Source organism: Populus nigra, chromosome 12 (genome assembly GCF_951802175.1).
Source record: "Populus nigra chromosome 12, ddPopNigr1.1, whole genome shotgun sequence".
NCBI lineage: Eukaryota > Viridiplantae > Streptophyta > Magnoliopsida > Malpighiales > Salicaceae > Populus > Populus nigra.
The window spans coordinates 13,797,115-13,821,241 of NC_084863.1; the positions used below are offsets into that span (position 1 = coordinate 13,797,115).

General features: G+C 34.5%; 3 protein-coding genes and 1 pseudogene across 4 annotated transcripts; 2 read left to right on the top strand and 2 right to left on the bottom strand.

Moving 5' to 3' along the window:
* Window positions 1–1,427: 1,427 nt before the first annotated feature.
* LOC133670067 (uncharacterized) lies at window positions 1,428–2,195 on the bottom strand. Its single transcript, XM_062090491.1, has one exon. The coding sequence runs from the start codon at window positions 2,121–2,123 to the stop codon at window positions 1,599–1,601; it is 525 nt and encodes a 174-aa protein (XP_061946475.1). The 5' UTR covers window positions 2,124–2,195; the 3' UTR covers window positions 1,428–1,598.
* Window positions 2,196–3,235: 1,040 nt separating this feature from the next.
* On the bottom strand, window positions 3,236–6,183 carry LOC133670066 (uncharacterized; annotated as a pseudogene).
* A 4,658-nt stretch (window positions 6,184–10,841) lies between these two features.
* Window positions 10,842–17,802, top strand: LOC133670171 (ion channel CASTOR-like). 2 transcript variants are annotated; one of them, XM_062090677.1, is made up of 12 exons: window positions 10,842–11,306; window positions 11,401–11,472; window positions 11,632–12,249; window positions 12,521–12,703; window positions 13,170–13,229; window positions 13,319–13,522; window positions 13,687–13,935; window positions 14,656–14,754; window positions 15,155–15,349; window positions 15,475–15,567; window positions 16,026–16,280; window positions 17,095–17,802. In XM_062090677.1, the coding sequence occupies exons 1-12, from the start codon at window positions 10,905–10,907 to the stop codon at window positions 17,317–17,319; spliced, it is 2,655 nt and encodes an 884-aa protein (XP_061946661.1). In that variant the 5' UTR covers window positions 10,842–10,904; the 3' UTR covers window positions 17,320–17,802. The 2 variants fall into 2 exon arrangements, with proteins under 2 accessions (XP_061946661.1, XP_061946660.1); XM_062090676.1 differs by lacking the exon at window positions 14,656–14,754 and adding an exon at window positions 14,810–14,908 and having other exon boundaries at window positions 10,843–11,306.
* Window positions 17,803–18,835: 1,033 nt separating this feature from the next.
* On the top strand, window positions 18,836–20,488 carry LOC133669306 (small ribosomal subunit protein bS16cy-like). The gene is made up of 3 exons (XM_062089394.1): window positions 18,836–19,069; window positions 19,677–19,722; window positions 20,202–20,488. The coding sequence occupies exons 1-3, from the start codon at window positions 18,937–18,939 to the stop codon at window positions 20,353–20,355; spliced, it is 333 nt and encodes a 110-aa protein (XP_061945378.1). The 5' UTR covers window positions 18,836–18,936; the 3' UTR covers window positions 20,356–20,488.
* Window positions 20,489–24,127: the final 3,639 nt, after the last annotated feature.

Sequence of the window (24,127 nt, forward strand, 5' to 3'; positions counted from 1 at the left end):
TTTTCTCAAGGCTTATCCATCATTATTAAATTAGATTGATTGTACGTAGAATTGTTTTTTTTAATACAATTAAATATCTAAATTACTCTAGTAAAATTTTAAAACCTAGCATCTAAGATTTTCCATCTTTTTATTTTTTTAAGCATAATAAAATAATTCAATCACTTTTAAAAATAAAATTTTATAGCTTGTGTTTAAGGGTTTATCTGTCATTTTATTATAGTTTTTTGTTATTATTAAATTGAACTAAAACAATTCGGTCATATAATAAATATAAAATATTATTTAATTAAAAAGTTGTTGCTGCATGAGAGACGACCACGGTCTTATAACCATAATATATCATTGGAATCTTCGTGCCATCTTCTTCTAGTGGAGCGGCACATGGCAATAGTAGTGGTTTGTTTGTAACCGATAGTATTTTCTTCTGTTTCTTTTTTGTCTTTTATTTTCTTGAAATTCAAACAGACCATTTAAAATTTCAAAGTTGTCATTTTATTTTTTTTGACATTTCAACTTTGGTCTTTGTTTTTTTATTTTTATTTTTTTTTATTGACCCGGTTGTAAAATTTTAATTTGTTTTCAATTTAATCATTCAATCTCAATTTGTGATATAATAATTTTTTTTAATTTGATCTTCATTCTTTTGTTTGTTTTTTTTTTGTTCTTTTATTAAAATGATTTTTCTTTTCAATTTAATCTTTTGATCAAAATTTTATACTTGTCCTCTAATTTATTTCAGTTTTGATCCCCATTCTTTTAATTGTTATTTTTTGTTTTGGATCTTTTTGTCTAATTATTTTTTTTTAATTTTATCTTTCAACATTTAATTGATTGGGAATTGGACTTCGTTGACATTGATTTTTTTTACTTATTTTTGTTCTTATTTCATCATTCAATGTTAGTTTTTTTTTCTTTTAAGTGAGCTTCCTGATTTTCTTTGTTTTTTTATATCGAGTTATCATAATCTCATGATTACCTCAATCCTTATTACACGTTTTATAAATTTATTATATTAACTTGAGTTAACCTGTAATTGATTTTTTTTAGTCAATTGTATCCTATTCTTCTAGTTTTGACAAAAATGGTAAGTGGTCTCAAATTCCACGAAGGGGTGATAAATATTGACTTTGCTACCTAGAAACTTAACTCGAAAATATTGCGTATTTTAACTGTGAGTTTTATATATGCATATAATGGATGCAAAAAAAATGGCATTATTATACTTTTATGGAGAAGAGTTTTTCAATTGGGGCAATAAGAATGAGCAAAATGCTCCGCAGTCAAGCCCCCATAATCGACCAAATAAGCCAAGAGAGGATCCTCTAAATTAGTGGGCAAATCTTTTTGGTTCATGTTTATGATACAGTAATTTGGCTTAGAACTATTTTGATGAAAAGAAAGCAAATTAGTAATTACCAGAGAAATGAATAGGAAAATTTTCTCTAAACAAACAAAGAATAGAATTGTTACAAACATGAATTACACAATCAAAAATACAAAGAATAGGATTGGTACAGTACAAATCAAATCCACATAATTACTAGAACGTCTCTGAAATCGCAAGGGCCAAAGGCCAGTTTTTCACAACCTGCTTCTCAAACCTTCCCAATTCTATCAAAAGAACCATCGCCAGCACTATTCCCATTTCCTTCGACAAAAGCATAGTACCTCAACAAGAAAGCAAGAACCAGAACCACCCACTCAAGGCAAAAAATCAGCAAACAAAGCCCACCAGCCAGCTTCAAGATTACAGCACCATCTTCTTCTCTCACATAAGACTTCAAGTAGCCCAAGAAATCACCGGTTTGAGTAAAGATAAGGACAGAAACTGATCCTTGAAATATTGCTGTTAGAGAAGTGCTGACCATGTGAGCTGCATACCATTTGTTGGACCCAGTTAAGGTCGCAGAGCAGCCCGATACAGCTGCGATGATGGTGACCACGTGGAGGAGAATGACAAAGAAGCCGCAGAGGGAAGGGAATAGGCGGAGAGAAAGAGTGAGGAATATACAACTAGAGGCTGCACATAAGAGAATGTAGTTGCATATAACGAAGAATTTGTGGAGTGAGTGGTGGGATTCAGTCACTGGGCAAGATTTGTGATTGTTTATGAGACCCATTGGAGATTTTTGATGATCGGTTGTAACTGGGGACTGGGTTTTGAAGATTGAGATAATTTGTTGAAGGGGATATTGGGATATCTAAGCATATATATATCATGCAGCAGGGAGATGGCCGTTGAAAGAGGGTTTGCCAACGGCTAGTTTTCCTTTAATGATCTGATTGGTCACCAGCAATGCTAGTGGGCTGACTAGTTGCAACGGCTACTTTTAACGTTGTGATATGATTTGAAGTTAATGCCAGTTAAGTTTATTGCGCTGAACTACTAACCCAATAGCAATATTTAAATGAATTTGAAAAAAAAATAGCAATGCTGATAATTTTACAAAAAATATTCCCAAAGAATTTTACAATTTAGTTGGTTCTTTTCAGAGCTGTGCAGGTTACCCTTCGCACAACAATCTTGAAGCTCATATCCCAAGTACAAAGCTTGCTGTCTATCCATTAAGCAGACGAGCCATCTGGACTACCTGCATACCTGTTATCCTATCTTGGTCTTCAAGCGTCATGATTACTTCACCTTCGAGCAGGTAACATTCCTTACCATAGCTTGAAACATAATTGTCGTCTTTCTATAGTGTCATTATCATGTTCATACACTCCAGCCAACAAATCAATTGTGGCGACGCATTGAACACAGAAATATCTAGTCCAAAAAGTAGTCATCTAATTCTTCCTAAGAAATGAACTGTGGAAGTCGCAGATTCAATAATATGAGGGTGTTTTTCCTTGTATATCAGTTATCTCGTAAAGTTTTGTATAATCAACACAAAACCCCCAGCTCCCATCTTTCTTTTTCACAAAGCAAGTCAGGAGGCTTGGTTGTACAACAGATTTAGCTAACAAGACACTGGAAACACATTTTTGGGTTTTTTATTTTTCAAAAAGACATTGAAAATCAAGACAAAAATAGTTGAAAATTCGACGTACCAATATAACCGTGCTAGGACAATGAACATAGTCGGAAACTTGTTTCAAAATCAAAGAGTACAAGTTCAGTAACTTAATTTCGTATCTAACAAACATTCACCAGGCATATTGCTCGAACATACATTTTGAGCTAATTGATTCATGCGTACATACTTCAGTGGAAAAGGATGGCCAACAAGCGAAAAAGAACTGCAAACATGTCAGCAGAATATGAGAAAGTTCAGTAAAATGTAACATAGTATCATTACAACCTGTTCAATCTTTCTGTTGGGTACTACTCACAAGCAGGCCCCGATATATCCTCACTGTTACTGACAACTCATTTTAAGAAAACTGACAAAATAGTAATCAGATTTCCCCAAGATAAATCTGTTTGTCGCTGCTGCATGATCCAAAGATAGGTTCAGGAGGGTGGAAGACACACTCATTGACAGATTCATATATAAGCCATGCGATCTGCACTAGTAACCTTGCTTCCATCTGGTGACCAGCTATATTTTCACAAGTTCTTTTCAAAGTTGTGCTGGTGCCCTTCAAAAATCTTCACACAACGATTTTGTGGTGCAAAGGGGCGCATATCCCAAATGCAGAGCTTGTTGTCCATGCCATTCATAAGCAGTTATGAGCCATCAGGACTCAACTGCATAGCTGTAATCATGTCCTGATGGCCCTCAAGTGTCATGGTCACTTCACCCTTGCGGATGTCCCTTACCTTAATATCATTGTCTATAACACCTGTGAATATCTTAACTGATGCATCAGAGAAACTGACAGCTGTGATATGGTATTTATCTGGAAATGTTTGGATGGCACCCTTTGGGCGCATATCCCAAAGTTTTGCAGTTCCATCATCAGATCCACTTACAACAAGTGGAGGGCCCCTGCGGAAAGGCAGCATAGCATGAATTCACAAAAGAGGAGTGTTCTGCCAATTTCTTTATCTGTTTTCCAGCCTCGACATCCCACCCTGACAATTTTGTCAGGACTGGCTGATATTATCTGGGACCCATCAGTAGTCCAATGAAGAACCAAAACTGCATTCTTGTGCCCTCTCATAACCATGAAGTTTTTGCATTCCCCATGAATGTACCATAGAAAAATTTCCTTGTCATGAGATCCTGATGCAATGACATTTCCATCTGGATTGAACTTCATAGTACATACAGCACTCTAGTGACCAGTGAGTAGCATGATAGGTGATTCCAAGCTAGATTTATGCTGTTTTCCATTTTTTTCCAGGTCCTTGTGGCCCTGCATATAGAACAGAAGACCACTCCATTGGCCTTGGACCAGAGACGGACAAAGCACTTTCACCCTCTCTAGGAACAACTTGCATCTTGACTTCTGTTATCTCAAAGGACTAAAATCCTGAATTGGAATACAAAATTAAAGTTATTATCCATGCTAAAGAAAATAAGCAATATGGAATAGGAGAAACTTCTAATTGAAATCACAAACCAGGCAGGCCTAAGGACTAGATTTAAGGCACTGTTAGCTAAGATTTACGAATATTTCAGAACTTGAAAAAATCCTCTTTTCTTTCTTCTTTCAAAAATGGTGATAAAAGCTAAGAAAGTACAACAAAAAGCATACCACATCAAACACAAGCTAACCAATCTCCTACTGAAGTAGGACTACAGGCAAAATCACATGTCAGCATATGATAAAAGAATCAAGGCAGTGAAAAATATATATGACTCCCAGGGGCAGGCCAGAGCCTTGGAGCATATTACATGCAGACCTAATGAAATGGAGCTAAGAACCAAAATTGAAATTGCAAAATGGGTATGAATCCCACACAAAGATAACATGATTCAAACTAAAACCCCCTTCTAACACCCAAATACAAAGCATTGTACTGTACAAAGTTTCAACAAAACATAGTAGCATAAATATTTCCAATATACAACTGTCCATATCATAAATGTTGAAGCAGATAATGCTCAAAGCAACACAACCAAAACTCACAGCTTGCCAGTGAACAACTCACAACCAAAACTCACAGCAAGAATCACCCATCTCATCAACCATGAGAAAAGAGAAGATCAGTGCTATACATTAATAAGAACTGGTAGAAACCATATTTAACCCATCGAAAGACAATGACTAGGCTCTTCCATATTTCTTTTTGCATGCTGTTTTGAATATCAGTTTGCAACTGCAAACTAGGTAGGGCAAAAGACTAAGGAGTTGTGTAAATTTCAGAAGTTGAAAAAATCCCATGAGGGCAATGAAAGACATAACAGATGTATCAAATGAAATTCAACTAGTGACAAAGTCACATGTTGGCACAAGACAGAACGAGCTAGAGAAAAATAAAGCTGGTCAAGGCCTCGGAGACATGTAACATGTAATTTGTGGCGCATTAGAGTTGAAAATCAAAAAGGCAAAATTGCGAAATGGAAATGAATCACACAAGAAGCAAAAATAATGAGATGCACACCACTCATCAACTCGAATACCCAAATAGAGACTCCAACAGCAAACTAAATCAGTGTTATTCTTCAGAAACATGAATTTATTTCTAAAACAAAGCAGACGAAAATCAGCAACACAGTGGAAGCTCACTGCTTAGCACCATTGACCAGCAAGAACAACGGCTCTGAGGAGATTTTGGGATAAAAACTAATAGCAACATTTTCTAGAAACATAATCAATCCATCACCTTGCCATATTTCTCTCTTGTCTTCAACAACACTGCAAGCAATTCTTAAAGGAAACAAACATCACTTCCAGACTACATATTCTCATATTCAACAACTAAATAACTATAAGAAATTATAAGAGAAAAACACCAGTAAATTGACAGTAAAAAATGCATGCAATATTTCTAGGGTTAATATTTTTGGGTTTTCTTAAACTAAAAGAGGACTAAAATTAAGTTAGCTCAAATCCCATAAAGTCAATCTCAATGGTAATCAAAGAATGTGATTTGATTCGAAACATAGCAAAAAATTAGATAATGTCTAGGGTTTTTTTGCAGGTTTAGCTGAAATAGAGAGGTCTTAAGAGAGAAAGCACCTGGTGATGCAATGTTATGATGGTGAGAGTCTCCTCTCTGCTTAAACCCTGGTCTGCTGGATTGAATTTGAAGGATGTTCTGATCTCTGATACTTTTAAGCGAAACGAAACGTGGATCTCTTCTCTTCTATTTGTTTAATCGAAGAGCCCGTTTTTCTTGGCTGCTTGGCCCAACCCAGGCCTCGGGATTTGGGCCACAAATAAGACGTGAGCCCAAGAAAGGAATAACGGAGTGAGTGATGTGTGTGTTTCCATAGATGCATGCTCGGAAAAAAAAAATATATATATATATAATAATTTGATAAATTAAATAATTTAGTAGTAAAATTAATGTAGAAAATATTTTGGATGCAAAATAAATAGTACTCTAATCTAATAATCTGATGATATATTTTTTTATTATTATTATCATCATCATTATTATTATCTTCTACATAATAGTTATTATGATGAAATAACTAATTTATACTTCATATAAAATATATTTTTCTCGTCATGAATCTCTCAACAGTTTTTCTCCACCTTCATTGCTTTCTCTAGCATATATCAGTGTTGCCAAGCTCAACCATCACGAACCACCTCCGATTGTTTCTCTTCCAACGTTATTCTTTCTCTCATCAACACCCATTCCAACAGAGAACCTCTATTTAACCTGAACCGAAAAGAAACTCTTTTCATAACAACAAACCTCTCGCCAAGAACCACTAATTGATGAGTCCAAAAATCTCAAGATGCTTAGGAATAATTTAGTAGGTGATGTCTTGTAATTCAGGTGACTGTAGCTCTGATAGTAACAGGTGGTATCTTGTAAGTCAGTTAATTGGTAGCTAGTAACTGCAAAAGGTTTTATTTAATAGACGTGAAGACTCTCTAATAGTAAAGTCAATAATTTTATAAAGAGAGCAAATGAAATAATATTCTAGAAAGATATGTTATATATATATATATATATATATATATATATATATATATATATATATATAATGAAGAGATTCTGAACATTTGACTTGAAGGTTTCATGATGTATTTATAGTTCATGAATCTTGTCCTTTTATAGAGAGGAGGGATTGAAGTGTAATTTTATCCTTGTGATATTTTGAGTTGTATTTTACTCAAGATAATAAGTATTGCATCAATATAAAATATTGAGTGACTTGCGTGGGGTTCGAGAAAATTTCTCTGGTGAGTATTGGATTCAGGCTCATTAGAGGCCACAAATGGATCTAGGCGCACAACTTGGACCCAAGAATATTGGGCTTGGAGTGCACTCTCGAGCCTGAGTCCACGGGGGTGCTGAGGTGCACACCCACGCTAGGCGTGATGGCATGCCTAACAGGGCATAGGCCTGGTCTTTTTGTTTGAGCCCATACTCTCTAGGGAGTTGGGCTTAGGTTACCACACAAGAGTCTACTCTCCTCAGGCAGGCCTCCTATTGTACATTAGGTTCGGGATACCAAGCCTGAGCCCAAGGGGTGTAACAGATTAGCTAGCAACTCTCTGACGATTCCCCTAAACCCACGATGAAGAGAGAAGTCAAGAGAGAAGAGAAAAAGATGAACTAGTAGAGAGAGAAACATCCAAAATTAATCAAGGCAAACTTCCCAGCATTTGGAGCACCAATAATCCCAACCAAAAAAGGAATTATGATCTCCTCACCAGGTCTTTATAGCATCGCCCCAAGCAAAGCTTTAGTCCGTTGCTCCTCTACTTTCTTTTCTTGTTTTTCTAAAATTTATAGGTTTTTTTTAGGTTTTTTCTTAAAAATTAATTTATAAACTTTCTCTATATATCTCTCATCCTAAGTTGGTTCTTTATGAGAACCAAAGATGCTAGTTGTGTTGTTGTTATTGTTAAAAGAAGAATCAATTATGTGGTGGGTGATGTCAAAGACAAAGTTACTATTGTTCTTTATCACTCTTATTTTAGTCAAGCTAAGCTGAGAAAAAAAAAAGAAAGGGGAGGTTCTAGTTAGTGTAGAAAAAAAAAAGGATTTGGAAATGGTTCTGAAGCAAGGGTGTTTAGGATTCTCAACTCTCAATGATTTCATCTCAAGATTATTAATTATTAATTATTAATTATTAGAAGAAACTAAAAGGGTGGTGATTTTACAATGTATTTTTTTAGACTGTGAGTGCTTTCAGTATGTGCTATATTGTTTGGTGAGACTGCAACCAGCAAGCCCCAACCATCAGGCTAGAGGCGCACCCATTGAGGTTGCGAACACTTGGCGTTTGGCTGCCAGGCCTGGGCGTTGGGCAGGCCACGCCCCAGGCTGCAGCCACCTAGCACTCGGTCTGCCTACCAATATGCTGGGCAGACCCAGCGCACACGTGGTGCTTGGGCTGACTGCCAATGTGTTGGGCAGACACAACTCTTTCCTGCCTTGCAGTGACATGAGCCAGGCCGGCGCGCGTCCAAGGGGAATGGATCCAGCATCAGGACCCACGCTCAATGGGTTTTCAATTCTATTGGGTTCTTACGCTAGATCCAAGGTTTATGGATCTTAGGATTCTAAATATAATTATTTGTATTGTAAATATTATTATTTTTATTATAATTAATAAAATAATTAATAAATTTAAAAGATAGTATTATTATTAATATTGAAAACATATTATTATTTATATTATAAATTTTTATGATATTTTTTATAAAAATAAAAAGTGAGCCCGCGGTGTAGTATTATTAAAAGTATTCAACAATTCTAAGTATTAATATAAAAAATATTATAATTTGTGTTGTAAATATTATTATTTTTCTTATAATACAAAGTATTCATATAAAAAATATTATTATTTTTCTTATAATTCAAAGAACTCATATCAAAATATTATTATTTGTATTCTAATTATTATTATTATTATTCAAATTTTTAATATAAAAATATTATTTGTGTTATGAATATTATTATTTTTACTACAATCAAAAGTATTAATATTAAAATTATTATTTTTTGTGTTATAAATATTATTATATTTGTAATAATTAATATTATTAATAAAATTATTATTAATATTGAAAAACAATTATATATTTGATTTGAAAGGTAAAATTAAAAATTATTATTATAATAATTATTATTATCCTTATTAAATTTTAAAAAACTGTTATTACTATCAAAGAAAAACCACTTAGGGATACGTAGTGCATGGGCTACCTGCCTGTGTGCTGGGTAGATCCCAATGCACATGTGGTGCTTGGACTACATCAAGACCCAACTATCTTGGGCCTCGTAGATTGCAGAACCCAAAATAATCTTGGGTTATTGGCCGTGCATGAATTTTTTTATAAAAATAAAAGGTGAGCTTAGACGTAGCACGGCCACCTAACTAATATGAGCCACCTGATTAGTATACCTACGTGATGTTAAGTGAGATAAGGATTTTATTATTTTGTTAATTTTCTTCCAAATAAAAAATAAAATAAATTATTTAGTCAAGTCAGTCCAATCAACATCAAACACCTAAATTATCTATCTTGTTAATTCAAACCATACAAAACAATAGCTGAATTTTGTTGACATGAAATTGCCATAAGATAATGACGACGACGAGAAGCAGTGGTAATCATACTCTAAGGGGAAAAATATTCAAAGAATAATCAAAGTCTAATTCTTCCACTCACTTTCGAAGAACAAATTTCCACGCATTGATTATTCTAATACCTTCCGAGTACAAAGCTAATCAACCTCTTGATTATAATATTACCAGCATTAAACTTCATTAAATTAGAGAGTTTAAAAAAGAACTCATTAGTGGGAAATTGGAGTTTAAATAATTCATTCAGTTTATAGATTTCTTATTGGAGTTTTGATATACTTTATTATAATAATTAATCTCAACATAGATGAAATAAAACCTCTCGAAATTATAGTTTAACTCCGTCGAACCTCGTATATTAACTCAATAATTTATTGGTCTTAAACTGACTTTGTTTTCTTCAAATCTTTTTTTAATCAAAATAATATTATTTTATTAAAAAAACAAAACTTAAATGATATCATTTCATATTTTGGTGCTCGATGTAGAAAAACAAAATCAATTTTATTAATTTAAAATAATTAAAACTTCATAAAAAATTTCAAAACTTGTCAATTCAATAACTAAATCTAACAAAAAAAATAATTATTTGCACGTATGTAGAATGGACCGTCACACTCTAATAATGAATGTAACAACCTTTTTGACCCTTCATTGGTGTCATTCGACTCACCTTGTCATAGTTTATCTCCATGCATGGCTTGTATCAACGATAACTTTTCAATTTGGCTACAATAAATCATTATTCTTTATTTTTTTTATTTTATTGTCTTGATTTTCATGCCTAGCACTTTTTAAAAATATTAAAGAGGGTTGTCAAGTTCGGTGTCAAATTTGTCCATTGATTATTATTTTTATAATTATATCATTCAATATTTAGTTTATTAAAAATTAAGTTTTTTAATTTTTTTTATTTATCTTATAATGAATTTTGCAAATTAGTTAAAGTTGGCCTAGATAAATCTAGTTTTTCATTGTTTTAATATATTTTTAAAAAATAATATTTATCATGTTATTATATTAATATTTTTTAAAAAACAAATAAAATTTTAAAATCAAAATTTTTTTTCTTTTAAAAAGCATATAAGCAACACGTTTACTTTTTATTTATGTAAAGAAAGAAAGTAAAAATTCTGACCCGCACGGCACGGGCCACAAATCCATGCTCGAAATATCACCGAGTTGCGGTCCTAAACTGAAAAGAAGGAAAGAAAAAAAGACTTACTGAAAGAATGGTTAATCATTAATCAAACACAAAAAATAGAAAACATTTCAATAAAAAAACCCACCATGTCCCTCGACTCCGAAGACTCACCGTCTCCTTCCTTCGACAGGGACTGGTTCTTCCCTTCACCTTCTTTCATCCACGAGTCGCCTCCTAAATCTCCAAAATCCCACCGCAGATTCCCCACTACTCCCAAGCATTTTCCTGATTCCATCCTCTCTAAATCGCAGTCTTTTCGACCATCCTCCTCTATTCCCCCCCCAGCCACTTCTAAATACGGCATACTTCGCCGGCGCGTGGAATTCCCTCGACCACTAATTAAACCTTCAAAACAAGAACAACATGATTCCTTTTTGGACCGGAAACCCGTTGTTCCCAGTGAGAAGAAGCAGTCTACTGAGAAGGTTTCTTCCGGGCCATCGGTTCATCGGGTCAGATTCAGATGGGATTTGACCATCACAGTAGCTGTAAGTGTTTATACAGTACCCTTTTTGTTGGTTTGGTTTTGGGAAAGTAATAAAGAAATGGTTTTTGAAGTGGCTTTCTTTCGGGCTGTTGCAGATTGTTATTACTGCTTTGGCTTCGTCGGTACACAAGAATTTTACCTTACATAACCAAGTAATTGATTTGCAGGTGAGTCGTTCTCTTTAAGTTTTGATTTTCATTATCAAGATTAGTGCTTTTAAGTCTTCTATGGTTATATTGATTATTTGGAGTCCTTGTTAGTGACTTTGACCTTAATGCAGGATTTTGTTGTTATTTAACTGGGATTCTTTGTATTTTTTATTGCAGGATCAAATATTGAAACTAAATGTTACATTGCGAGCGTGTAATTCATTCTCCAATGTAGATGCTTCTGATTCAGTAATGCAGGAGATTGATGATTATGATTATGGTGGTGATAATGGGTTAAAGAATTTGGCTTTGATTGTTTCACTTACGCTATTGGCTATTCCAGTTCTTGCTTTCAAGTACATTGATTTTGTATCAACATCGAGATCGTCGGGTAATATCTGGGAAGCGGTGCTATTGAATAAGCAGCTTGCCTATCGGGTGGATGTTTTCTTATCGGTTCGTCCATATGCGAAGCCTTTGGCGTTGTTAGTTGCGACACTGCTGGTTATTTGTCTTGGTGGCTTGGCAATGTTTGGTGTGACAAATGATAGTTTAGCGGATTGTCTTTGGTTATCTTGGACATTTGTAGCTGATTCGGGCAATCATGCTAATTCAGAGGGGATTGGTCCAAGGCTTGTTTCTGTTTCTATTAGCTTTGGTGGGATGCTTATTTTTGCTATGATGCTTGGGCTTGTGTCTGACGCTATTTCTGAGAAGTTCGATTCGTTAAGGAAAGGAAGAAGCAAAGTGGTTGAGCAAAACCATACTCTAATTCTTGGGTGGAGTGATAAATTAGTAAGATTCTGATTCCACATCTTGTTAGTGTGAAGCTTGTTTGCTCTATACATTTGCTGGCAATGTTATATGACGTTTAGTTGTGAATAGTGTAGACAGCTCATCTCAAAGACCTTTAAATAAACTGGGAACAGTTATTTCCTTCCTAATATAAAAATCTCTGAAGAAATTCATAAAAGCGCATAGATAACACAAAATAAATATATTTAGGTGTTTGCAGAATATTTTGCAAATTTTTCCTCAGTCACCAATCATTTTGTTCTGAAACCAGGGATCGCTGCTGAATCAGCTCGCTATAGCCAATGAGAGTTTGGGGGGAGGAATTGTTGTGGTGATGGCTGAACGAGACAAAGAAGAGATGGAAATGGATATTGCTAAAATGGAGTTCGACTTCAAAGGAACATTTGTCATATGCAGAAGCGGGAGCCCTTTAATTCTGGCTGACCTGAAAAAGGTATGTGTACATTCTATGATATTGCTTACAAGTTGTAGCATATATCTTCTCTGCTGAAAGCTGTGGTTGCTGGACAGATTCAATCTTCTTCAGTCGTACAATCAATAAGTGATTCATCAATGCTAAATGGCCTGATTAGTTATCCTATCAAAAATTTATGTTTGTCTAATTTAGTTTCAGGGCACGTACCTAATTTTGCTAAAGCATGCCAGTTCCCAAGAATTATATGATTAACTGTTTCTTAAAGCAGCTTAATGTTCAATATTGCATTGTATTCTTGAAGATTGCACATACATTTCTTGTCATGGTTTCTTCAGTGAATATTATTTACTCTTCAAGTCCACGTTGAACTTCCTCTCTCTTCTTCTTCTAAACCTGATGATGGGAGTATCTACTTTGTCATGAAAGGTGAAACCATTATTTTCTCTGTTACTTTTCTTGGTTTAGTAATGCCTTAAGTTTTCAGGTATCTGTCTCCAAGGCCCGTGCAATAATTGTCCTTGCTGAAGATGGAAATGCTGACCAGGTCTGCTACTTGAGTGAAGAAGTGATGTGCTTCATATCTGATATCTGATAAGCATTGATAACCGTTAACTCGTTTATGGTTTTTTACAGAGTGATGCTCGTGCATTGAGAACCGTCTTAAGTCTTATAGGAGTGAAAGAAGGGCTGAAAGGGCACATTGTCGTGGAGCTAAGTGATCTTGACAATGAGGTTCTTTTGAAACTTGTTGGTGGAGATCTTGTTGAAACTGTTGTAGCTCATGATGTTATTGGCCGCTTGATGATTCAATGTGCTCGGCAGCCAGGACTTGCACAGGTTAATTGCTGCACTCTTAATACTCTAGTCACATTCTTTGACATCAGTGTGAGCATTATTTACCTTACTGATTTTTTCACTTTGATTTTTACTTCCATTATTATGCTGTAAACTACTTCCCTGCTCGTTTTTTGCATGTGATAAATATGGATGGCTTATGACAGATCTGGGAAGACATACTCGGGTTTGAAAATTGTGAGTTTTATATCAAAAGATGGCCACAGTTGCACGGCATGCAATTTGAGGACATACTAATCAGTTTTCCTGATGCTATACCTTGTGGGATCAAGGTTGCTTCCTTTGGGGGTAAAATTATCCTGAATCCTGAAGACTCATATGTTCTACAAGAAGGTGATGAAGTCCTTGTCATAGCAGAAGATGATGATAGCTATGCTCCAGCAGCATTACCTACGGTGCTTTCATTTTCACTCAGAAATAAAGATTTCTTATAGATTTCTCGCATTCTTTTATCCAAGCTTCCCTGTCTTTGTTCTGTCATCCTATGTGGTATTGTGCATAATAAGAAACGGGACTTGTGCCTTACCCAATTAGCAAAAGAAAGTCGTCTTAGCTTGCCTGAGCCAGGATGCTTTTATATCAAAGATAAAATTACAAAATGAAAAGGGAAAGAAAAGGCCATAGTAAATGCAGCAGATATCTGCATAGAGGAAAATAAGGTCAGTCCTACCTGTAGATACCCGAGCATACCCATAAATAAATAGATTCACTTTAGTTAGTTTTAGCATTTTGTTGGCCTTTAGGTAATTATTTTGTTGCACATATATGCATGAACTCTTTAGCGTTGTACATGTTGCAGTGTGGTTGGGATACTATCGCTTTGCATCTGATGTGTCTACCATAGACCCTTTGAGGAAGGTTCTTTTCACTAAATAATAGATCGGTGTAATTTAGTGAAGGATATCTTGTGTGCTTTTGATATGATGTAAAGAAATCAGTAAAATTGAAAAGGAAACAAAATGAAAACTAAAACAGCAGGTCATGGTCAGGTTGGTTGTTCTATATAAAGAACCAGTTCAGATGTGTACACTAGAATGGTTCCTTCGGTGGAAATTAGGTAAGTGGGTAGACCATCATAAAAAAAACTTACATAATACAATCAATTTCATCATCAGGTCAAAGAAGCATCATTCATGCACATTGCCCAACCTGCAAGAATGCCACAGAAGATTCTACTTTGTGGATGGAGGAGGGACATTGATGATATGATTGTGGTAAGTTCATTTGTGAAGCCCCTAATCTTTTCTTTTCTTTGCCTGGATGCTGCAGGTATGGAGAGGAAGTCTACCCAAAGACTCCATTGTTCCAAAGCCTGCAGAAAGGATACTGTTTTGTGGTTGGAGACGAGACATGGAAGATATGATTATGGTAATGTTATAAGGATTCTGAAATCATAACTTCTCCGTTGCGGCAAAGTGGTGGTAGACATTTCAGAATACTTCTGTCATTACTGAATTTTCAGTTGTAGTTGCAACAAATGTTTCTTCACTGGAACTATTCTTTCTACATTTAATATTTTTTGCTACAATTTGGAGTTCTCTTTTTTCTATCTTGAACTTTTTCATTTTCTAAAAACAATATTAATGTTAGGTTTACTCATCATTGCAAGTTTAGGTGTTGGATGCATTTTTAGCACAAGGTTCAGAGCTCTGGATGTTCAATGATGTTCCTGAAAAAGAGAGGGAAAGGAAGCTTATTGATGGTGGCCTGGACTTGAGTAGGTTGGAAAATATACAACTGGTTAATCGAGAGGGAAATACAGTCATAAGACGTCATTTAGAAAGCCTTCCTTTGCAATCTTTTGATTCGGTAAGTAGAATAATGCTTAATATCATTGGGTTTTGGATGTAATTATATGATGACCGGGATTATATTTTTTGAAGTATTGTTATTCTTTGTTAAAAAGATTTTGATGAAGTATTTGGTTTGTTTAGATTTTAATTTTGGCTGACGAGTCAGTTGAAGATTCAGCCATGCAAGCAGACTCCAGATCTCTTGCCACATTACTATTGATTCGTGATATTCAGGTACTTCATCTAACTAAAGTTCTGGTGGATAGGCTATGACACAGACATGTATCATCTATGACAGTTGGTTTATGCCACATAAACTGCAATTTAAAAATTGTGAAACTAAGTCAATGATTTGGGAGGGGGTAGGGTGGCTAGAGTCTTTTCCATTCGACATGGGCTTGTCACCTTTCATCCCTTTTTGAACAATTATTGTTGCATTCCATCCTCCAAGATGCCCTGTGATCTTACGAACAGAGGGGTTTTTGCCTTCATTTCTGAAGAGTATGTGGTCAGCTCTTCATCAAATCAAGGAAAAGCCAGAAAAAATTTTGTTTCTTCTATCCAGAACCCAAGAAAAGATAGTTGTACAGAATCCTGGTGTTGACTAATATGCTGACATTGGAGATCACTTGTGAGATTTAGCGCTCTTTGATCTTTGTAATCATTCGTTCTTATTCTCATGATCCATGCAGTCGAAGCGTCTCCCAATGTCAAACCAGGTTCACGGAGGAAGCTTCTCACAAGACACGTGGATTGGGGAGATGCAGCAGGCTTCAGATAAATCAGTAATAATAAGTGAAATTCTGGACCCAAGAACTAAAAATTTACTGTCCATGTCAAAGATCAGCGATTATGTTCTATCAAATGAGCTTGTCAGCATGGCGTTGGCCATGGTTGCAGAGGATCAACAAATAAATGATGTATTAAAAGAGCTCTTCGCAGAGGAGGTATTCTTTTGTCTCTCTTCTGTTAAATTCTGAGATCTGATTACATTCTATGGCAAACCCAAATTTCGAAGGGCAAAATGACTTACAAAATTGCAATAGAAAATCCCAACAGGTGCATAATCTATTTGTTTAATTCAAATGCACTCAAGGTTAAAAAAAAACATAATAATTGAGATCCTGCAATCTTGCTCAATTCAATGAAAATTGGGGAAATTCTTTGTAGGAGATGGTTTGACAGATGTATCACTTGACAGTTTTTACAGGATTGCTATAGTTTTTTGGCCAACTCTTGCAAGTGGGGAGAAATTGAAACACCTTTTAGCAATATTCAACCCTTTTTTCCCTCACAAGTAGCAGCTTGCACCCTGTGTGCTGTATGCTAGTTCTAGAAAGCTTTTTTGTCATGCTCTCCATAATTCGATAAGGATCTGAATCAGCTTGCATCCTTTGTACTGTCTTCATGATTCTGTTGGATTTTCTTAATGCATTCTGCTTCAATCGGCTTAAGACAGCTAAACTACAGGATTCATTTTTTATAATTAAACACGGTGGGTGACCATCAGCCTCTTTCCCTAGTGCATTCAGTTGGTCACTCCTTTGAATCATACTTTAGCCACTTAATATGTTGTGCCACAACAGCAAAGGTTTTGCTAGTGGACTCTGTCTTTATTGCTTAGAGCCTTAGGCAATCCACCACAACCGCTCAGCATCATTCCTGGTTGTGCTGGTAAACTTGTTGCTATTGATGATGTTGAAATTTATGATCCTCTGATCATTTTTACTCATCATTCATGAAACATTTTGTGTTCATCAGGGAAATGAGCTACAAATAAGGCAAGCGGATCTTTACCTTTTTGAAGGCGAGGAATTGAGTTTCTATGAAGTACTCATACGAGCCAGACAGAGAAGAGAGATTGTCATTGGATACCGTGTATCTAATGCTGAAAGAGCTGTTATCAATCCACCCGCCAAAAGTGAGAGAAGGAGGTGGTCATTAAAAGATGTTTTTGTGGTTATTGCAGAGAAGGAATGGGAATGAGACATTTTTGTTTTCACACACCCTGAACAGGATATATTCTTTGAAAAAAATCAGATGGGCACCTAGGAAAACAGCAACAGCAAGTGTTCTGCAGTTTCTGCTGAGTCTGGCAAAAGAAGAAGAAAAAAATACCGCAGATGTACATATGTGCAACGGGAGAATGTACATTCACATCTAGAATATTTCTTGTACAAAAGTTCAACCTCAGAAGTTTTGGATTTTTGGCAAGGATAGAGTTCCCGGTCAATTGGTAAAGTCGATTGCCAACTACTGTGAAAATTCTAGTAGATTTTTTCCCACAATTTGCTTATACTGCGATGAGGCAGCAAGCAATGAAACAACTCATTGTTCTGAATTAACATGCTAGAGAGCCTAAGAGCTTTATGTAAAATGTTTATAGTTGCGAACAGAATCATGTACTTGTATTACAAACAACATATTTGGTTACGAAAGAGCTGTTCTGTTTCCCAGGACGTGATTGCAGATGTTTTGTCTCTTGGTTTCTTTTTTCTCTCAGTCCTCACTCCTCAGGTATCTCTATCTGTTACTGGCTGGAGGAAGTGGGACACTACTACAGAAGGCAAAAGAATCAGTCTTTAATTGATTTGTTTTTTGATCTTTCCTTAGGGCTACCTGCAGCGAGAGGGACACTCTCCTTCACTAAAGAACATGATTATTTTGTATGTTTACATGATAATTGAAGGTAGATGGTTAAACTTTTCTCGTCCAATCTCCTCTATAATTAAATTTTAGCTAACAAGATCTCTAAAAAATAAAAGGAAAAATAAAAAAAGAGAACTCCACACTACAACAAATTATTTGAGTGTATCAAAAAGGAAACTAGAAATCAACTATAGTCTTAAAAAATGATAAAATTAAATATAAAACTTCAGAGTTGTTAAGTGACGAGTAAATTATCAAAAATAATATAAAATTAAAATTGAAAACAATAATTATATACTATGTGAGATGAAGCTGATGACAATAATTATGTGTCCGTCTCCCGCAATATATATTTAAAACAATAATCACATAATTTTCTCTTATAATATAAAAACACTACATCAAAACTTATTAATGTACTAAGAAAAATTAGAGATAAAAAAAATGTAACGTTGAAATTTGAAACCATATTTTACATAAACCTTCTAATTGAGTCATGTATGTATATAATTTTAATGTATTTATATATCAAGCAAGATTTTATTAATTTAATGAATTATTAATTTATTATATTGAGTTCAAGTGGAGACTGATAAAAATATTATTTAATTGAGGTTATTAATTTATTGAATATTAATTTATCAATACTATATTGTAGTTTATTTATGGTTATTTATGACAAATAATTTCTTCTTGTCTCTTTTTTTTTCTGAAGGTTTGTTGAAAAGAGTGGGGGCAAATTGTATGGCTTTAAGCTTTCTAAAGAAAATATGAATTCCAAACGGCGTAGTTTTGACAGGAAAGAAGTAGAGAAGCCCAACTAAGAAAAACCCTTATCATCAACGACTAGAAAAACCCGTATCCACAAACCATCTCATCCTCGTTATCCATATAAAAACCCATATCCACAATCCCTTCTTGTCTCGCTCTCTCTCGCTTGAAGAACTCAAGAAAATGGCAGTGAAGATTCGTTTAGCTAGACTGGGATGCAAAAACAGGGCATTTTACAGAATCGTTGCTGCTGATAGCCATACACCAAGAGATGGCAAACACCTTCAAGTTCTTGGTTTCTATGACCCCTTAGCAGGTTCCCTCCATTTGTTTTTACCCTTCTCTTATTAGTTTTGTATGGTCAGTTTACATGATGTTTTTATATTCTTAACGACTTGAAATTCGAAGGCTTATTCAGTTTCAACTTAACTTTTTCTCAATTGGGTTCATTTTCAAGTTCTCATACTATCATTATAGGTTCTCTGTAGATAAAGTTGTTATCAAATAGTTAAAATTTGTGGGGTTATTGTTTGCAAAGTGGGATGCATTTCATTTCATTTTGTTATGTATATATAGTTTAATATAACCATTAATAGCAATGATTGTTTATACTCTAGGGTGTTTTCTGTTGAAGTCTGAAAATTTTAAGCACAAAGATCATCAGGAGTAGGGAAAAACTAATTTTTAAGGTTTGGTCCAACATTATTCATAGGACTAATACAATTACTTAAATATCATCAAATAAAATATATGTATTTAGTCTATTATAGTCACCAAAGCATTAATTATGCTTAATCTTTCGTTTCGCTGTTTGGGGAAGATACATGTTGATTAGTGAGCTTAGCTTTTGCAATGGCTTCAATATTGTAACTTAATGAAGTTGCTTAGTTATTCTTAAACCTTTCTGCGTTTCCTTTTTGTAGCTAAAGGCGATGCTAGAAGATTGGGTCTTAATGTTGACCTTGTGAAGTAAGTTTTTTTTTTTTTAAAAAAAATATATCTCATTTAGTTATATTCTCTCACTCTGTTTTTGTTTTGTTATGTTTATGTTTCTTGTATATGCGGTGATGTAAATTTATCCAATTATTTATGTTTTAGCTGAATCAAAGGAGATTGCGCTGTTTAAGTTGAACCTGAGTAGATAATCCTGGAGATTCTAGCAAGATATAGTGTTTAAGATTGATTTTTAATTCACTAAAACACGATACTGTATACGAGATCAATATGCATGCTATACATTTATTTTATGTAGGAGATATCTTCACAACGAGAAAGGTGTGTGTCAACTTTTGTCAATTCTGAATTAAAGGAGAAAACTGATAGATCGGTTTTTAGTTCACATAAACCTCTTGGATAGCTGCATCTAGTTGCATGATTGATAAAATGAGTTGGTACTCTGTAATTTTGTTTTTGTTGCTTTTGAGTTACTCTTCTACTTGCTTCTGCAGGTATTGGTTATCGGTCGGTGCTCAACCTACAGACACCGTACGTGGCATTCTTATGAGAGCTGGTTTAATATCCCCACCACCAATGGTTGTGATGGGACAGAAAAAGGGACCATCTGGTGATACCTCAAACCCAGAGAAGATGATCACCCAGTAAAAGTTGCCATTTCTGTAGTTTTATATTTCTGTTCTGTTTTGTACCTGTAAGCTTGATCCAGCACTGAATGGTTTGAAAGCTAAAATTCCCTTTTCAGGTTGTTGAATGAACTTGAGTTTGATATTTGCTTTTATTTCGTGTTTGTGTCATTATATCTGCTCTTAATGCATATGTTCAACCACTTATATGCTATGCAAACATGATGCGTATTGCTGTTTATATTCATTTGTTAGGTTTTTGTATGAGAAGCCTGTAGTTAGCATTACTGAGCACATACTTGAATGCACTTTAGAGATCTTATCTTGCCTGCTTTTAGTTTACACAAGCAATGAAGCACTTGATATTAGAACGTAGGACAGGTGATGTAAGAGCACTTGCCACTCACAAGGCAGAGAATGTTATTTCTTGTGTATTTGGCAGATCATCTTCCTCGTGTACAACTTCATTTTACAGTCTTGATTGGCCCATTATACATAAGCATGAATGGGCACAATAGGTTGTATATCGTTATTGTCATCTTTCCTTGCCTATTCCGAACTCCCAATTTCCCTTTCTCGCGTCACTGTGAAGGTAACTGATAAAAGGCTAAATGGATGCTGTTAAATGTTGGACTTCGATATATGTTAATATTGAGCATCTGTCATGTGATGTTCCTGTATGTCCTTTTGCTTCTGCTTGAGAAAATTTATCTGATTGCAGTAATGCATTTAGCAATACATAAATGGTGACATGTAGGCATAAGATTAGAGACTCCCTCTGTCACGGGCTTAATGCAATAGGCATTCACTTTAACTTTAAAGTAGGCGATGGACATGTTTACGGTGTCTCTCGACTGTTGAGCGTTTGCTCAAACCGTGCAATTTAAGCACCTGATGTCAGCGTGATTTCTCATGTTGTTGCTTGTTAGATATGAACGACCTCATATGTAGGTCACGCTTGCGGACTTTTGGTTGAGATTCATGGGAGCTCTTCTGAGTTACTTTGGTTTGGTGAGGGTAAAGAAGCAGGAGATTGGGTGTGGAAGGATCTGGTGTCAAGAACATTCAATTCAACTAAAGGCATGCAACTTGGAGCACCTTACAAGGAAATCAAGATCAATTATGATGTGAATGTTTTCTTCTCATGGCTTCTTCTTCAACATCAACCTCTACCTCTCCAAAGAAATATGATGTCTTTCGTTCAATAGGAGAGGACCTCGTTCTGGTTATACCAGCTGCCTCTATGATGCTTTGAAGCGTAAACAAATCCTAACCCTCATAGATAACGAGCTTGGAGAGAAGAAGGAATTTCTCCATCACTTTTGAAAGCAATTGAAGAGTCCAAGCTTTCTGTGATTATTTTTTGCTGAAAACCATGCATCTTCCAAATGGTGCTGAGAGGAGCTTGTAAAGATTCTTGAATGCAGAAAAAATAATCGACAGAAAGCTGTTCCGGTTTTCTCCTTGGTTGATCCATCTCACGTCAGAAATTAAACAGGAAGCTTTAGAGATGCATTTTAGCTCTTACTATATACATAACTTGTACGATGTTACGGGTCAATTTTTTTTATAAAAATATTTTAAAAAATTAAAATCTAAAAGTATTAGATTTTTTTGTAAAGCTATATCCAAGAGTCTTGGATGTGGCTGCAACATCTGATCCAAAAGTAATATTTATAATATTAATAATAATATTAAAACTTATAAGAAGAAAAAAACTAATGAAAAAAAAGAAAAAAAAATCTAAATTAACTGGGTTAACCCGTCAAATCTGAGATCCGTGTCATGAAAGTCTGATAACTAAATAAAAAAAAATTTAATATCAACAAACTAAATAAAAAAAATTAATTAAAAATAAAAAAAAACATTAGCCTTTTTACTGTAGACTGCACTGTGCAGTACACAGTGAAAGGAATAAAAAAAACAAAAACAAAAAACTAAAGGCATCAGTCTTTTCACTGTAGACTGCATACAATATTAAAAGATGAAATCAGAAGAACAAAACTAATGAGGAAAAAGAAAAAAAACCTGAATCAATTGGGTTAACCCACTAAATCAGGTTAACCCGTCAAACCTGGGATTTGTGTCATGAAAGTATAAGAACCAAATAGAAAAAAGATTTAATATTAATGAAATAAATTAAAAAAAGATTAATTAAAAAGGAAAAAAGCAAAGAGAAAAAAAAAACCTACAGAAAGAAAAAAACTAATGAAGAAAAAGAAAAAAAATCTGAATCAACTCGGTTAACCCGTTAAATCTGGGATCCGTGTCATGAAAGTCTGATAATTACACATAAAAAAATTAATATTAAGAAACTAAATTAAAAAAAATAATTAAAAAACAAAAAAAAAGACAAAAGACAAAAAAAAAACTAAAGGCATCAGTTTTTTCACTGGGGAGTCCACACTAAAAGGCTTAAAAAGGAAAAGAGAAAAATAAAAACAAAAGCACATGCCACGGGTTAATTTTTTTTTTCTTGCATAAAAAATATTAAAAAGGCTAAGATTTAAGATTGTTAAGTCTTTCTGCAAAGATATGCCGAAGAGTTTTTGGTCTAGCTGCAACGCTTGATTTAAAAGTAATATTTATAATATTAATAATAATATTAAACTTACATTACTCAAGTTTAAGTGAGTCTGGCTGCAACACCGGACCCAAGAGCCTTAGATGTGGGTCTGGCTGCAAGGTCATGTCATAAAAGTGTGATAATTAAAAAAAAACAAAGAAAAAAACCAACAGGAAGAAAAAAATAATGAAGAAAAAAATATGAATTAACTAGGTTAACCTGTGATTCGCATTATGAAAGTTTGATAACTAAATAGAAAAAAAAAATTAACGGGTTAACCCGTCAAGCCCGGGATGCGTGTTATTAAAGTATGATAATTAAATAGAAAAAATTTAACATTAATAAACTAAACTAAACAAAAAAATTAATTAAAAAGAAAAAAAATCTGAGTGAACTTGTCAAATCAAGTTAACCCATTAAACTTAGGATCAGTGTCATAAAAGTCTGATAACTAAATAAAAAAATTAACATTAACAAACTAAATTAAACAAAAAAAAATCATTAAAAAAACACAAAGAAAAAAAAAACCCATAAAAATGTAAAAAAGCAAAAAAAAATTTAAAAAAATCAGTATTTCACTGTTAACAACTGTATAGTAAAATAATGAAGTTTTGGTACATGTTACGTTAATTATTTTGAACTGTGCTCTCGAAGGTAAAAGCAAAGAAGAGTGGCATAGTGCATTGAAAAAATTAGCTCAGACCCTCCTCGAATTGGAAACAAAACCGTGCTTCAAGAGTATTAGATGGCTTTTATGTTAGACCTGACCTGTGCTTTCGGATATAAGCACACTCATTTATTGAAAAATGCCTCATAACAGTTTCTCACTCATTGAAATGGTCTTACCAGGGAGTGAAATACCAAAAATGGATCAGTGATCAAGGAGTGGGATCTTCAGTTACCATACAGTTTCCCTCAAATTGTCGTCAGCCCATCAAGGAACTTGCTTTCTGCCAGATGATTCTCTTATTTACATCTTACTTTTGGCTCACGAGTCAGTGGAAGATTCAGCCATTTATTTCAAGCAGAGAACAGGCAAGTCCAAACTTGATTTGTTCACAGCTTGGTCAATTTAAGCGGTTTAGGCATGCAAAATATGGTGCAGTTTTAAGAGAATCCCTCTCTCTGCTCCCTTCTCTCGGTACTCCTAGCTACATTCGGGAGCAGGAGCGGGCCACCTTATCGAACAATTTCTACAGATAGCAAAAACTCAAGAGATGGCAAACAT

Bases quoted from the DNA above. Each gene is read 5' to 3' on its own strand.
- LOC133670067 (XM_062090491.1), bottom strand. From the start codon at position 2,123: ATGGGTCTCATAAACAATCACAAATCTTGCCCAGTGACTGAATCCCAC.
- LOC133670171 (XM_062090677.1), top strand. From the start codon at position 10,905: ATGTCCCTCGACTCCGAAGACTCACCGTCTCCTTCCTTCGACAGGGAC. The intron at 15,350-15,474 runs GTAAGTAGAATA...TGGTTTGTTTAG, and splicing joins CTTTGCAATCTTTTGATTCG to ATTTTAATTTTGGCTGACGA. The intron at 15,568-16,025 runs GTACTTCATCTA...TGATCCATGCAG, and splicing joins TATTGATTCGTGATATTCAG to TCGAAGCGTCTCCCAATGTC.
- LOC133669306 (XM_062089394.1), top strand. From the start codon at position 18,937: ATGGCAGTGAAGATTCGTTTAGCTAGACTGGGATGCAAAAACAGGGCA. The intron at 19,070-19,676 runs GTTCCCTCCATT...TCCTTTTTGTAG, and splicing joins TTTCTATGACCCCTTAGCAG to CTAAAGGCGATGCTAGAAGA. The intron at 19,723-20,201 runs GTAAGTTTTTTT...TTGCTTCTGCAG, and splicing joins CTTAATGTTGACCTTGTGAA to GTATTGGTTATCGGTCGGTG.